Raw genomic sequence first — 15,147 nt, 5'->3', positions numbered from 1 at the left:
TCAGCTCTTCCTACTGATTCTGTGATCAGACTTTCTATTGCCTGTAATCAAGAAACATCTTGTAATATATTCACTTTGTGGGAACTAGGTATAAGTATAGAGAGCTCCCCCAAACAGTATTTACTTTACAAAGGGGTGAAAGTAGAGAATGCAATCTGAGTAGATGCCTTCCAAAAAAATCACTAGCTTATCGAAATCTATAATTGACTATTTCAATAAGATTTCTTGCCAGTGCCAATACATAAACCAAAATTTATTACCAATCCATGAAAACAAAAATCCACAAAGGAAGAACTTAACTCAATAGAACTACAGTCACCTTACTGGGGTCTCTCACTGTTATGTGACCATAACACTTAAAATCTATTACAGCTCTTTCATCCAATCATTTCACTTACAGAGTTTTTCTAAGGGTCACTTCTTTTTCTTTATTCTAGATCACTTTTCTAATTTGAAAAGCATCATTTTTTTACCCGAATAAAAATTTCCAATTCAGTTTTTCTTCTTTTTTCAATTTTCTCTGCTTCAATCTGGCAAGTGTGACAAATGTACAGATGGTTGACAGCTGGTCCTCCTCCATACCTAAGGCATGAAGAATATTAATAATTATGATAATGTGGAAGAAAGCTGATCTAGGAAATGTATCCAAGTTTTCATAAAATGTAAAAACTAAATTATTGTGAGGACTTGATTTTATGCTTTTCAGGGTCAATGATTATATCAGTTTATTGATTTGTCTGCTTTATCTATATTTGAACTTTCCCTTACAGCTACTTTTGTTACAAAATGTTTGGGGCAACAATAACATACAATAAAAGAAGCAGCTGTCGAAAATTAGCATGTTTATATGTTTATAAATCTTAAGTTATACACAGCCACAGTTTTAATCAAGTTTTAATCAGGAGACTTCCCCTGTCCACTCAAGTAAGAATTCATGAAATGAATTATTTTCAATATTTAAGAAATATATTAGGGGATTGTGTGAAATATTTTTAAATAAAATTTAAAACTTTAGAGAGTTAAATATCACAGCATACCTTTATAGATAGATGATCAGAACAGAAAAATTAGAATTAATTATCTAGATCAGGGCCACTCTAGCTACAAAAGTCTCTCCAGTCATGCTTCAGCGTGAATAAATGAAGGAAAAAGGGAATATTCTACATAAGCAACATACAACACAAGGAGCACATACAAAATAACCAATCTCTCTTAACAAATGTCATAAGCTGATTTTCACAATATCATACTGATTAAAAAAAACAAACCTGCTATATAGGTTATCCCAAATGTTCTGAGGCAGCATCAAAACCAGGTCTTCAATATAACCAGCTTTTCGTGGAGGAACACCTAGAAAAGTTTAAAATGAATCTGTCTCATTCCTTTTGTTAATTTTAACTGATTAATTCTTAGCATTTTTTCAGTTATTATTCTTAAAAACTCTCCCCAAGAGATAGAAAATTAAGTATAAACATATGTTCCTGAAGATATATTTTCTCTTGAAATATAGAGTAAGTTAACCAAGATGTTCAGGTATTTAACTTACATAAATCTTTACTAAGCCTTGACTATGTATTGGGGCAAACCAGAGATATATCAGAGACAATCTTTTCTTCATGGAGCTTATAATCCAGAAGAAGAAGTGAAGAATTTACATGAGTAACCAAAATAAAAGGCAGGTACAGATAAATGCCTTAAAAGGATTATAGGGAGATTCTGAACAGGAAGAGACTTAAGTTAATAGCTCAAGTGGGAGAAAGTAATAAAAGAAAAATTCACATACAGAGATATTTTCAAAGTTTAGATTTCTAAATCCAATACAGGACATTTCTACTATCTCTTGAGGTTTCACTGCAAAAATAATTAATAAATGAGAATAACAAGTCTTCAACCATGAAATTTAATTAAAAGTGTCACACTAAAGTATTATTTGTCATGGGAACAAGCAGTAACACAGTCAGTCACAAAGGCAGAAGTTATATTTAGCAACTAACTGCATGAGGTTTTTTTTGTTGTTGTTAAATTCTAAGTACATTTTTTTGGTTAGGAAAAGAGCCAGCTATTCATTTAGACAAAAGGATAAGAGCCATGGATACAGTTGGAGCTGGATGTCTCTCAGCTGAGAAAAATGATGAGCAATAGAAGTGCTCCCTGTACCTTAATCGGGTGTTTATGCATCTGTCTTTACTATGAAACTGGAGCTTTGAGAACAGAAACAGTGTTTCTGGTATTTTTAGACTCTAGCACAGCATTTGGAAATGGTACCCAATAAATATTAATATCTGTTCTATGAAGAGGAAGAAAAAACGAATTTCTGAGACCATAGTAACTTAAATACATTTAAGTTGGAATGTAGATGGGAAATGGAAAATAAATGGAAGAGGAAAATCCTTGGCTCTTGCCTTATTTGTAAATTATTTAATAGCAAATTCCTACTACTACTTTTCATTAGAGTTTCTTACCTCCATGAATACAGAGAAAATCATTATTTGAAATAGGACCAGGTTCAGCAAAGGTCTTAAATTTATTTAGCCACTGTCGAGAAATATAAAACTGAAGGAGACTTGGTTCCATTATGTTCAACAAATTTGATATTCTTCGCCTCTCTTTTTGTGCTTCTTCACTGCTCTTCCTATTAAGGACAATGATTCATTATATTCAATAAGCATTTTACTCCATTAGGCTAGTAAAGTGGATTTTTCCACTTCCTTATTAGACTTTGCATACACACTAATAGAGTTATCCCTCCATGTCCATGCGGGACTGGTTCCAGGAGCCCTGCAGATACCAAAGCCTTATATAAAATGGTGTAGCATTTGCATGTAACCTGTGCATATCCTCTCATATACATTAAATTACTTCTAGATTATATAATATCTAATACAATGTAAATGCTATGCAAACATTAGTATATAGGGCATAAATGGTAGCTAGATAGTTACTGGTGAGCAATTTCAAGTTTTGCTTTCTGGGACTTTCTGGAATCTTTCCCTCCCCAATATTTCTTATCTGCCATTGGTTGAATCCTCAGATGCAAAACCCATCCACATGGAAGGTGGACTGTACTGTGAATCTTATTAGGTCTTGAAAATTATTCATAAGAAATATATTGTACTTTGCTCCCTGCCTCCCCCACTATATTATAACCCTAGGGGTGATATCTAGGTGATAACTACTGGTATCCACATAACTACTGTTAGAAAACAGACATTCAAATGATTGCTAACAAGACAGTAGGCTTGTACAATCTTTTAGAGGATACTGTAAAGTATATTATATTAATACCTCCTTTATTGGCTATGTTAGGAGAAAATTTGGTATTTAGTTCCTACTATCAGTGCCTAATTTTTAAAAGTAAAACAAATGTTTCTAAAACAAAATATAACCCTTTGCCCCTCAACTAAATGATTTAACATTTTCTTAACAAAAGATCATTCTACACACAAACCTTCACTTTTACTCACATAATGAGAGTGAAACAATTTCTAATCTTTACTCAGCAATCCACTTTGAAAGTCTCAGAAGTCACTATTAACCTCAACATGAGATGCTTTGTCATCTTTGTCAAAACAGCCTACTCATGAGTTATTACCTCACCTGTAGAAGAGAACATAAGCTTCTGCATTTTGTACAGTAGACTCTGAAACTTCAGTGACACTCTGGTCATCAAATTCATACCAGAGATTATTTAGATTGTTGCGGCAGTAGGCAATATAGTGTCCACCTGAATTTAGGCAGATAAAATTTAAATTATTTCAGTGATACAAAATTAACACAAGAATGGAAGATAAAACTAGTTTTGTAGCCTCAGTTCCTACCTAGCAGAGATATAGCAAGAACTAACCTATTTTTTCCAGTAGGTACCCTTACCACCATCATTGGAGGAAATGAAAATCATAACAAAGAATGCAATCTTAAAAAAAAGTGTAAAAATAATCATGTTAAAATCCTTACTATTTACCTTAACACAAAATGTACTTCTACTATTTTAAACATGAGAGTAAAATTATTCAAATTCTTAAAATTTCTGACATTTTTAAAAACCAAAATAATTAATAAAAATCTTTTACATTTTTTTTTGTTCAATCAGGCCTTGTTTAAGAGATCAACTCAGATGTTTCTTTTTTTAATGCAAAATCATATGTCAAACTTGGATACTTACTACTTGCAGTTCCATGGTGACAAATGACTGACAGAAGATCATAGTTAACAATTTGCGCTGGACTATCTTTAGCTAGAAATGGTTGAAGATCCAGGCCTTCCAGTGGAAATGAAACATGGGTACTGATTTTGGTGGAAAACATCAGTTCATGTCTGAATCTTTTAAGATGGATGCACAAAATCTTTTTAAAAGAGAAAGGTAGGATTATTTCAAAATTTCTTGTTCTAGATAAAGGAGTCTATTAAATATACTTATTGTCAAGATTAAACATAATCATCCAATTCTTAATCATCCAATTAACATTCCAGAGATGTTAAAATGTGGAAATCCTGAAATGTGGTACTTCCTAAGTCCATAGCTACTGGTTTTTCCAATTTTACACTTTATACCTGCAAGACCCTACAGTGTCTGATTAAACTGTGTTTAACACAGTTTTATTTACTGCTAGGGGCACTTACTTGATATGCAATCCAGTATTTTTAAAATGGATAATCATAATGGGTATACATAGCAACTGGTCAATAGAACCACTTCACTCTTCAACAAATGCTAAACAATTCACTGCACTGTGTTACACTAAAGCTTTACCTACTGCATAAAATAAAATGAATTGTCATAAAGCCCATACCTCAGGAAACTTTTGTACTTTACAAAACTTTACTCCATTTCTCAACCTAAGGGGTAAAAAGGGAAAATCAATTTTAATAAAACTGTTTCCCATACAAATCTACAAAACCTTTAGTATTTTCAAATATACAGCAAAATCTTTTAGAAAATGCAGAGACAAAGGTATCAGACTAAAAACGCTTACTACTGAATTATACGCTACCAATTAAAAACATACTAATAAAACACTGGAATCACTTTCTGTAAAAAAATTATTTAAATTAAGATAAAACTTCAGAGTTATGTAATTCTTTGATGAAAAATCTACTGTCTGTGATCTGGCTATGCCTTTAGAACGTTCATGTATCAGCTGAAACTAGGTAAAATAAAATCCTAGTTTTATAGAATTGGTTGGTCAGGTCAATATATTATATAACCTTTATTCTTTTTTTGTAAAAATGTATCTATTTACTTGGGTACACCAGGTTTTAGTTGCAGCATGTGGAATCTTTTATTAATAGGCCCCCTCCATTGGGAGCATGGAGTCTCAGCCACTTGACCATCAGGGAAGTCCCTACAACCTTTACCCCTGAATGTGGAAATTAATAACTTGAGATAAATAAAGAATGGCTATTATTAATAATCAATTTTTTTTTTTTTGCCATACCACATGGCTGGTAGGATCTTAGTTTCCCAATCAGGGATCAAACATGGGTCCTTGACAGTGAAAGCACAGAGTCTTAACTACTAGTTCAGTTTAGTTCAGTCGCTCAGTTGTGTCCGACTCTTTGCGACCCCATGAATCATAGCACACCAGGCCTCCCTGTCCATCACCAACTCCTGGAGTTCACTCAGACTCACATCCATCGAGTCAGTGATGCCATCCAGCCATCTCATCCTCTGTCGTCCCCTTCTCCTCCTGCCCCCAATCCTTCCCAGCATCAGAGTCTTTTCTAATGAGTCAACTCTTCACATGAGGTGGCCAAAGTACTGGAGTTTCAGCTTTAGCATCATTCCCTCTAAAGAAATCGCAGGGCTGATCTCCTTCAGAATGGACTGGTTGGATCTCCTTGCAGTCCATGGGACTCTCAAGAGTCTTCTCCAACACCACAGTTCAAAAGCATCAATTCTTCAGCGCTCAGCTTTCTTCACAGTCCAACTCTCACATCCATACATGAATACTGGAAAAACCATAGCCTTGACTAGATGGACCTTTGTTGGCAAAGTAATGTCTCTGCTTTTGAATATGCTATCTAGGTTGGTCATAACTTTTCTTCCAAGGAGTAAGCGTCTTTTAATTTCATGGCTGCAGTCACCATCTACAGTGATTTTGGAGCCCCCAAAATAAAGTCTGATACTGTTTCCACTCTTTCCTCATCTATTTCCCATAAAGTGATGGGACCAGATGCCATGATTTTCGTTTTCTGAATGTTGAGCTTTAAGCCAAATTTTTCACTCTCCTCTTTCACTTTCATTAAGAGGCTTTTTAGTTCCTCTTCACTTTCTGCCATAAGGGTATGTCATTTGCATATCTGAGGTTATTGATATTCTCCTGGCAATCTTGATTCTAGCTTGTGCTTCTTCCAGCCCAGCGTTTCTCATGATGTACTCTACATAGAAGTTAAATAAGCAGGGTGACAGTATACAGCCTTGACGTACTCCTTTTCCTATTTGGAACCAGTCTGTTGTTCCATGTCCAGTTCTAACTGTTGCTTCCTGAGCTGTATATAGGTTTCTCAAGAGGCAGGTCAGGTGGTCTGGTATTCCCATCTCTTTCAGAATTTTCCAGTTTATTGTGATCCACACAGTCAAAGGCTTTGGCATAGTCAATGAAGCAGAAATAGATGTTTTTCTGGGACTCTCTTGCTTTTTCGACGATCCAGCGGATGTTGGCAATTTGATCTGTGGTTCCTCTGCCTTTTCTAAAACCAGCTTGAACATCTGGAAGTTCACGGTTCACGTATTGCTACTAGAGTGCCAGAGAATTCCCAATAATCAATATTAACATATACCTGACAGATCTCAGGGCTTCCTTGGTGGCTCAGAGGTTAAAGCGTCTGCCTGAAATGTGGGAGACCCAGGTTCGATCCCTTGGTGGGGAAGATCCCCTGGAGAAGGAAATGGCAACCCACTCCAGTATTCTTGCCTGCAGAATCCCATGCACTGAGAAGCCTGATGGGCTACAGTCCATGGGGTCGCAAAGAGTCAGACACAACAGAGCAACTTCATTTTCACTGACAGATCTCTTCTTTGGATTTTGGATTCTGGGATTGATGCAAGTTCTTTTCCATTTTCACTATTATCTTTTTTTTTTTTTAGCTGGCACTGTTTTCCCAAGAAAGATTCCCCCTCTGGGCCAACTCTGTCTTCAGCTATCAACTGTAACTCCCAGGACAAACTGATAATAAATACTTTTTAATTCACTAGAAGTGTACTTTTTTAAAGAAAGTACAGGCAGCTTTTCTTCCTTGCTGACCAAACAGTACACTTTACCTTTTTGTCATGAAGAAGACCAATAGCTGTAGATCAACATTTCCCTGGGGCTTTGACAAAAGCCAGAAGCTTGTATTATGAAGATTTTGTATCTTATTAGGAGGCCTTTATTTTTCTATTAGAGAGATTCAGAAAAATTTTCTAGTTCATTCTACCTCAAACATATTTGCTTTCAATTCTTCATTTTTCTTTTGTAACTCATCATCAAGAAGACTTAACAGCCTAAATTTATTACAAGATAGAAAAAGGCAGCTAGTATAAAGAAACAAAATCATACTTTTTGTTTTTTAAATAGTATGACACTTTTTATTGTTCATATTTTACTTATTTTTTAATTGGAGGATAACTGCTTTACAACGTTGTCCTGGTTTCTGCCATACAACTTATGAGTCATGATTATAAATACATCCCTTCCCTCTTGAGCTTTCCTTCCTCCTCAAATCCATACTTTTCTCTTTTTTTTTTTACTTGGCCCTCATACAGCAGGTAACATTACAGACAATATAACCTTTCTGAATTTTACATAGACTTGAAACTATATACCTTTATAATCACTTTCACTTCTTAAATCTAGCCTGTTACGGTGAGAAACCAGAAGAGAATACTGCATTATTTATGATGGCAGAATTAACCTAGGTAATAAAAATGCATGTTATATATCCTAGTATATGTCTATAATATATATGGAAAATTGTTTTTGCAAAATGACATACTTACCTTATCTCAAAATACACTGTCACATATTCGCTAAGCCTATTAAATTTGTTAAATTTTTAACCTTGGATTTGTTTTACAGAATAGGTTTCTTCATTTTCACTAGGACAAATCTCACCTGTCCAATTCAAATAACCAAGAAAAACATCATTTAAAATACAAAGCATGCAATTAAAAGCATTGCCAATGACACTTACTTTTTGCATTTTTCACAACTGTACATATTGTCACCTGAGGATAGAACAGATCTGGTTATTCCTCTCCAACTAAAAGCAAGCTATTTTCTTTTGGTTTTGCAGTTCTTTGAGTTTGTCACACTGATCCCGTAGAACAGTAATGCACTTTTCAGTCTCTGCTCAAGTCGGCATATTAACCTTGCCTACAACACCCTTCACCTCCCTCTTGTTTTCAATCCAGAAGGCCCATCTCAAATAACACTGCGCCCATTTATTCACTCAACAAAATTCAGACTGCGTATTATATGCTGAAGCAAGGTGCTGGCACCTCAAAATAGTGAAGGATTGGATTTAAACACTACTGAGAAATTCAGACTAATTCAGATTCACAGTCTTTTATACTGGCTGAATTTTCTCTTTTTTCAATCTCAGAGCAGATTTAACACACTTCAAATATTGTACTGTCTAGTACGATAGGAGTTTGTATCAGTTATTTCAGGATATTACTTATAGTATTTATGTCTTCATGATAGATGCTGGCACTGTGGCAATATGGGCAAGCACTATTTAAGCTGCCTCAAAATTTAGCTTTTACTAATACATTTCATATTTAGCCCTACTAATATTTTAGCTCATTCACAACAGTTTAACCATAGATGAAAACTATTTTGTATTTCTTACCTTTTAGTTCATCTCTGGCAAAGAAGGCAGCAAGACAATCTTGCAAGGTTACTATTGGGCCCCAAAACCAGCTAGGGACACATGAGACAACAAACCTGAAACATCATTGACAGAAAAAAGGAAGGAAATGTTCTGCCAGAACAGCAGAAACAGCATTTTAACAATGAACTAATAACAAAGAAAATACACACATACCTCTTCACATACTCCATGAAAAAAGCTATCCACCCTTGTGGAGCGTATGCTTCGCCACATGATCCTGCTTTGACTATAGATGTTGGATGACTTGATGAATGCAGCTTAGCAAGGTCTTCCTTGCCAGGAATCGGCAAGGACAGATCTTGAAAGGTCTCGAGGGTTACAGACACCTAAAATTGTTTTGTGTTTTAAGAATGGGATGAAAATAATCCAGCACAAACACCTGAGGACAGATTTTAGACGGCAAAGATCCAAGCAAATTATAATAAGGAAAAAAAACAAAACACCAAACTGCTTTTTATAGTAATAACAAAGCAAAAATAGTAACAACTAAAGCAAAACTGCTTTGTACCAGGAACTGTTCTAAATTTAATCTTCACATAAACCATAACTACTAACATCCCCATTAGTTGAAAACACAGTGGTAAATAGAAGTACCTCACACCCAGCCACTGTAGCTTGAGGTTCAAACTGTTTATCACTACTGCATTTATTTTTAGAAATGACCTCTAGTGATAGTTATTAAATGTAGTTTAATAAACAAGATGCAAAACCTAAACAGCTGAAAACATTTCAGGATAATTCTATTTAAATAACTGATACTAAAATAGACTACTGAAAACCCTTAGATTTGACTTAATTCTAACACAATAACAGAAAACCTTCTTGGGGTTATTTCTTTTTTGAGATATGTCATTTTACATTTAATTATATTCATCACTATACTGAAGTAAAACCATACTTAAAACCTCTAAGAAATTCAGGAATTTAGAGGTATTATTAAAAATCTCATGATGATATTAATTTAAGCTCTTCTGTATAAACCTGATACTACTTTTATTATCTGAATCCAGTCTTAACGTGAGAAAATATTTACAAACCATACAACCAAGTGAGATGATACATTCATAGCCTTGTACAAGTCAGTAACAACTGTTTCCTACTAATTTCATCAGCCTTGGGAGAATATGCATATGTTTCAAATTCTGGTTGCTGAGCAACATATCTCCTTTATTTGTGACCAGAGATGAAGAACTGAGTTAATTCTTCCTGCTAATGCATGCCTGTTCAATGACAAGTCAAGACCCATCCTTAAAAAAGTATGCTGCTTTACTTTCAAAAAACAAGTTCTACTCTTAGAATCAATTTATACTTATGCAAACACCTGAAATACATGTATAATCATCAATAGCAAAGAGAAGGAATTAAAACTACTCACACCATCTTGTCAGTTTTTTAAAAAGCATTTGAAAGAAATTTCCTGTGTATTATAATCCTTACATACTCACCCTGTCACAAGTCAGACACTGAACTGAACTAATGATTGTTCCATCAAATATGTCTGAAATAACACTTCGGTATTTCTTGTGCTGTTTTTTTCTCTTTGGAGATAATGCAGATTGAACTAGGATTGAAAAACAAGTATAGAGTAATTTTTTCTTTTAGAAATCAAAATAGTTCCTTTACTCTTTTTCTGAAACTATTAACAGCAAAATTACTCTGCTGAAAAAAATCTGTCAAAATACCATTCAAGAGCACTACCTAAAGAAAACACAAAAAACAACCAAAAATCCTCAAAGAGAAACCGTGACGGAACAGAAAGGGTTCAGTCTCCCCATCTTGACTTCAACCAGAACAGTTTTGTTTTTACTTATTTGTTGTTGCTTCCAAGTAAGGCTTTATCTGAAGAAAGGATTCTATTAAGTTTTTGAGAGGTCTTTATATATTCTAGATACAAGTCCTCTGTCAGCTACATGATTTATAAATATTTTCTCCCAATCTTTTCATTCTCTTAATAATTTTGCCAAAAAAGATTTTAATTTTTTTTATTTACAGATCATGCTTTTTATGTCTTTGATGTCTTTAAATAATTCTAACACAAAGTCATAAAGACTCTTTAACTTCACGCAACATTAAGCATAAAACTAACATAAAACCCAGTCATCCTACATCCAGGTGTTTATCCTGAACAAGTGACAATTTATGTTCATACAGAAACTAGTACATAAATATTTATTTGTAACTGCCAAAAACTGGAAACAAACTCAAATATCCTTCAGTGAGTATATGCACTCACTGAGTTCAGTGTATTACACAGCATAGTCACACAATGAAATACTAAATAATAAAAAAGAACTATTCAGACATGTAATGTGACTGTATCTCAGATGCATTAAGCTAAGTGAAAGCAGCCTATTTCAAAAGACTATGTTCTTTATGATTACATGTATATTACATTCTGGAAAAGGAAAAACAATAGGAATAAAGAACAGATAGGGCTGGGGCTTTGGGAGGGAATGGAATAGTACTATGGATGGAATAGTACTATGAGGGACTTCTTTGGGGAGCTGGAACTGTTCTACACTGTGTTTGTGGTGGTGGTTCTAACAATCTATGCATGTGCTGAAACTCAGAACCCTATGCCAAAAGAGTAAACTCTGTCATACATAAATTTGTGCCACACACACAAAAATATTTTAAATCATGGCTGTATAAAATGATGCTGTCAATTTTAAAAAGCCTGAATAATATTTCATAATTAACACTTTAAACTATCAAAGCAAAGGAACCTGAGTAACTGAAACTTCTACCTTTTTTGTGTGTGGGTGGCAATCCTGGCCACAAATTGCCTGATTTAGGAGGGCTTGCTGATAATCGTGGATTAACACCTTCATTTGATGGGAGGATCTGTGGTGTAGACAGGTCATTCAAATGGACATCAGTAATATATTCTGTAATATTTAAAATTCGTATTATTACCTTAAATAGTAAAATTATTCCACCTGTCAAAGAAAGCTTTTTTCATTTGAGATTTTGAACACAATTCACAGTAATAAATGTCAGGTGAAATACTCAACAGACATTATGCTTGCTAAGTAACAGTGATATTCCCCCTAAGAGTTCAATTAATGTTCATAACACATTACTGTTGTAGGCAATACAGAAAGTGTGCAGTGGAACTATAAAGTGGAAAAGGACTATATTTGCCCTAATTTAGTATTTAAAAAACTAAAGCAAATTGGGGCAGTTTTTAGAAAGCTTTAAAACTATATGGGAGAAAAAGAGATTATGTTCCCAAACTAACATAGTAATCAAAATCCAGGAAGAAATTTAGGCATGAAATAATTATAAATTATTTTATTCTTACTGTAATAAAAGGAAATAAAACCCTCTGTCAGAAAAAACATCTTTTTTTGAGAATTAAATTATGAATCAAGAAAATATAAGTGCTATGAGAGCTATCTTGATTTGCTATTGGATTCCTAGTATACAACATATGTTTCCTGACGAGAGACTGCTAAAAAAGCATTTAAGTGAAGAAAAGAGAAGTGTACCTAACAGATGCTGAAACAGAATGATTTCAGAGATTTTTCCAGATAATGCACAAGAAATGACTTTTATGACTCTCACAGAGGCATTTCTCATTATTATCTCAACCATGACTAAAAGCAGACTGATAATACTAGGGGAAGAAAACAGGAGGAGAGGAGGAGACTCACTCTAGGACTTTTAGAAGGCAATAAAGTTAACACAGTCTAGGTAAGGGAAGGTCAGGGATTAGCAAATGATCCCTACAAAAGACCAGATGGCATATGTTTTAGGTTTTGTGTGTCATATATCGTCTTTGTCACATTTTTCAATCAGCAAATGTAAAAGCTCAGGTCACTGACCTCGGCCATCAATTAGTCACTAATTGTAATAGGCTTATTACGGAGCAATAAAGAACTAGTAGGTCACTTGATCAGGTTTTTATGAGGAAAGGCTGGATAGCAGACTGCTAAGTCTTTCAATACTCAAATTTTACATAGCTAGTGATCAAACAACTTCTGACCACACCTAAACTTCTAAACATTATGTCAGCATAATCAAGGGGCCTGACACATTTTCTTGACTAGAAGGCATTTATGCACTGCACACAAGTATTACTGCACAAGTATTAATGCACTGAACCACGAGTATTCCCGTGGTTAAGGAAATATCCTTCTTCTCCAGAAAAAAGTTGTGTTCATTCAAAAACCTTAGTAAATTTAGTACTGCCCACTGTTCAGTAGTTATAGAAGATAAATTTTTTATGTTCCTTGTCTCCCATTTATTTTAAGATCAGAGAATCTGAACCTCTGACGGTTTGATTTTATGTGCTTTGGAGAATTAAATACCATATTAAGCTAAGACAAGTTAACCCAAGAAAAAATAAATGTAAAATGCAAAACAATTCAACAGTCTTTCATTTGGCCACTTGCTCTTTCTCAAAAGAATAGTGACCAGTACTGTGGTATAACCTATCAAAACAGAGTTCATTGTAATACATTAAACTCCTATGCCAAGCATACACTAAATATCTTGTAACTGACATGACTCCAATGACAGCAATCTAAATCTAATAGTCTACAATTTTGATTATTTTGCTCTTTTACAAATCTGCTTTAAATGACACTAACTTAATACTCACATGCAAATAGTACTAAACTCTACTAATTAGATCACTCCAGTGTTCTTGCCTGGAGAATCCCAGGGATGGGGGAGCCTTGTGGGCTGCCGTCTATGGGGTCACACAGAGTCAGACACGACTGAAGTGACTTAGCAGCAGCAGCAGCTACTAGTTAGAAAGCGCAAAAGTAACATCTATTTAATTCCCTCTTTTATTTTTTGGCTGTACCACGCAGCATGTGGGATCTCAGATCCCCAAACAGGGATAGAACCTATACTCCCTGTAGTGGAAGCACAGAGTCTTAACCACTGGGCTGCCAGGGAAAGTCCCTCCCTACTTCTTTAAATTAGTATGGCTGAACTATAAGGTCACGAACTGCACACAAAATATTAATTTTAGAAAACAGTAAAATTACAAATATAATCTTGAACATGTATCTTGCACCCTTTGTCCACAAATGAAACACTATCATCTGCAAATTATAAAAATTGTCACCTGAAGCTCTGCTGTGTATTTGCACTTTGACAGTTTCCTGGTTGTTCAAATCAGCTGTTTCAGATACAGAGTCTCTATCTTTATCTAATTCTCCTTCAGAATTTACTTTATTAATCTTGTTGCACATCTTCTCTTTTTGCCAATCTTTCGACATTTCTGAATTGTTCTCATCATCCTGAATTAACATTGTTGTCTCATTATTATCTTCAGAAAAGCTTCTAGAGCCATTTTCATTTTCAGCTTTATCACTGCTGCTACAAGATTCACAGGACTGAAAATCTACATCTGATTGGCTCTTGTCTTCCTCCATGGTCTCTTCAGTCATTATAGTTTGAGGATCCTCTTCTACTTCCATGACTTGTTCTTTCAGTTCTTCATGAAGCAGATCCATTAAACATCGAAGGAATTCTTGAGCATCCTATTATATGTAAGCAACACAGATAGTACCATTTCATTAAAAATAGTGTATGCAGAAACTTGAGAGACAAAATGTGGTTAGCAATTGATTTCTACATGTGTAGCATTACAATGTGGACATACAACTTCACAGAACATAGGGCACTGGAGGGATAGGATGTTCTAAGTTCTAAAAAGTTAAAAAACAAAAAAAAAAAGTTAGAAAACAAAATTAATGAAAAACTGAAAGATGTATTTCAAGAAAAACTTAAAAAAAAGAACAAAAAGCTGAAGATGATCTGAAAGTAGCTTCAGTGCTGCTGTTACTGAAAAAAAAAACTTGAGGAGTAAGGTGTAAAGAAAATGTGGATTTGTCTTATCAGACAATAAGAATTCAGAGATATCAAATTCAAGTATGTCTGGCTTAAAATTAAAGCTTTATCTAATTTTGTACTATATCTCAAAATCCTTGATCAATCTAGAATGATATCCAGGAACTTTTTAAAACAAATTTATGTATTAATTCTTTGGCTGTACTGGGTCTGAATCTGCCTGCAATCCTGAATCCGCCTGGGTCAGGAGGATTCGCTGGAGAAGGGATAGGTTACCCACTCCAGTATTCTTGGGTTTCCCTGTGGCTCAGCTAGTAAAGAATCTGCCTGTAATGAGGGAGACATGGGTTCGATAGCTGGGTTGGGAAGATCCCCTGGAGAAGGGAACAGCTACCCATTCCAGTATTCTGGCCTGGAGAATTTCATGGGGTCCATGGGGTCCGTGAGAAGTCCATGGGGTCACAA

The 15,147-nt window shown here is 34.7% G+C and overlaps 1 protein-coding gene across 4 annotated transcripts in view; it reads right to left on the bottom strand.

Moving 5' to 3' along the window:
* USP33 (ubiquitin specific peptidase 33) overlaps positions 1-15,147 on the bottom strand; it is a 64,687-nt gene that overhangs the window by 12,343 nt on the left and 37,197 nt on the right. The window contains exons 10-21 of one of the 4 annotated variants that reach the window (XM_040232527.1): positions 13,955-14,372; positions 11,622-11,762; positions 10,320-10,435; positions 9,028-9,200; positions 8,833-8,927; positions 8,173-8,206; positions 4,791-4,836; positions 4,163-4,343; positions 3,598-3,724; positions 2,463-2,632; positions 1,269-1,350; positions 474-582 (exon numbers count right to left, since the gene is read on the bottom strand). In XM_040232527.1, the coding sequence (XP_040088461.1) occupies positions 474-582; positions 1,269-1,350; positions 2,463-2,632; positions 3,598-3,724; positions 4,163-4,343; positions 4,791-4,836; positions 8,173-8,206; positions 8,833-8,927; positions 9,028-9,200; positions 10,320-10,435; positions 11,622-11,762; positions 13,955-14,372 (1,692 nt within the window). The remainder of the gene's footprint in view (positions 1-473; positions 583-1,268; positions 1,351-2,462; positions 2,633-3,597; positions 3,725-4,162; positions 4,344-4,790; positions 4,837-8,172; positions 8,207-8,832; positions 8,928-9,027; positions 9,201-10,319; positions 10,436-11,621; positions 11,763-13,954; positions 14,373-15,147) is intronic. The other 3 variants (XM_040232528.1, XM_040232529.1, XM_040232530.1) reach the window with 3 other exon arrangements.

Source organism: Oryx dammah, unplaced genomic scaffold (genome assembly GCF_014754425.2).
Source record: "Oryx dammah isolate SB20612 unplaced genomic scaffold, SCBI_Odam_1.1 HiC_scaffold_28, whole genome shotgun sequence".
Classification (NCBI taxonomy): domain Eukaryota; kingdom Metazoa; phylum Chordata; class Mammalia; order Artiodactyla; family Bovidae; genus Oryx; species Oryx dammah.
The sequence above is the reverse complement of the archived record's forward strand: the minus strand, read 5'-3'. Positions and strand labels throughout refer to the sequence as shown.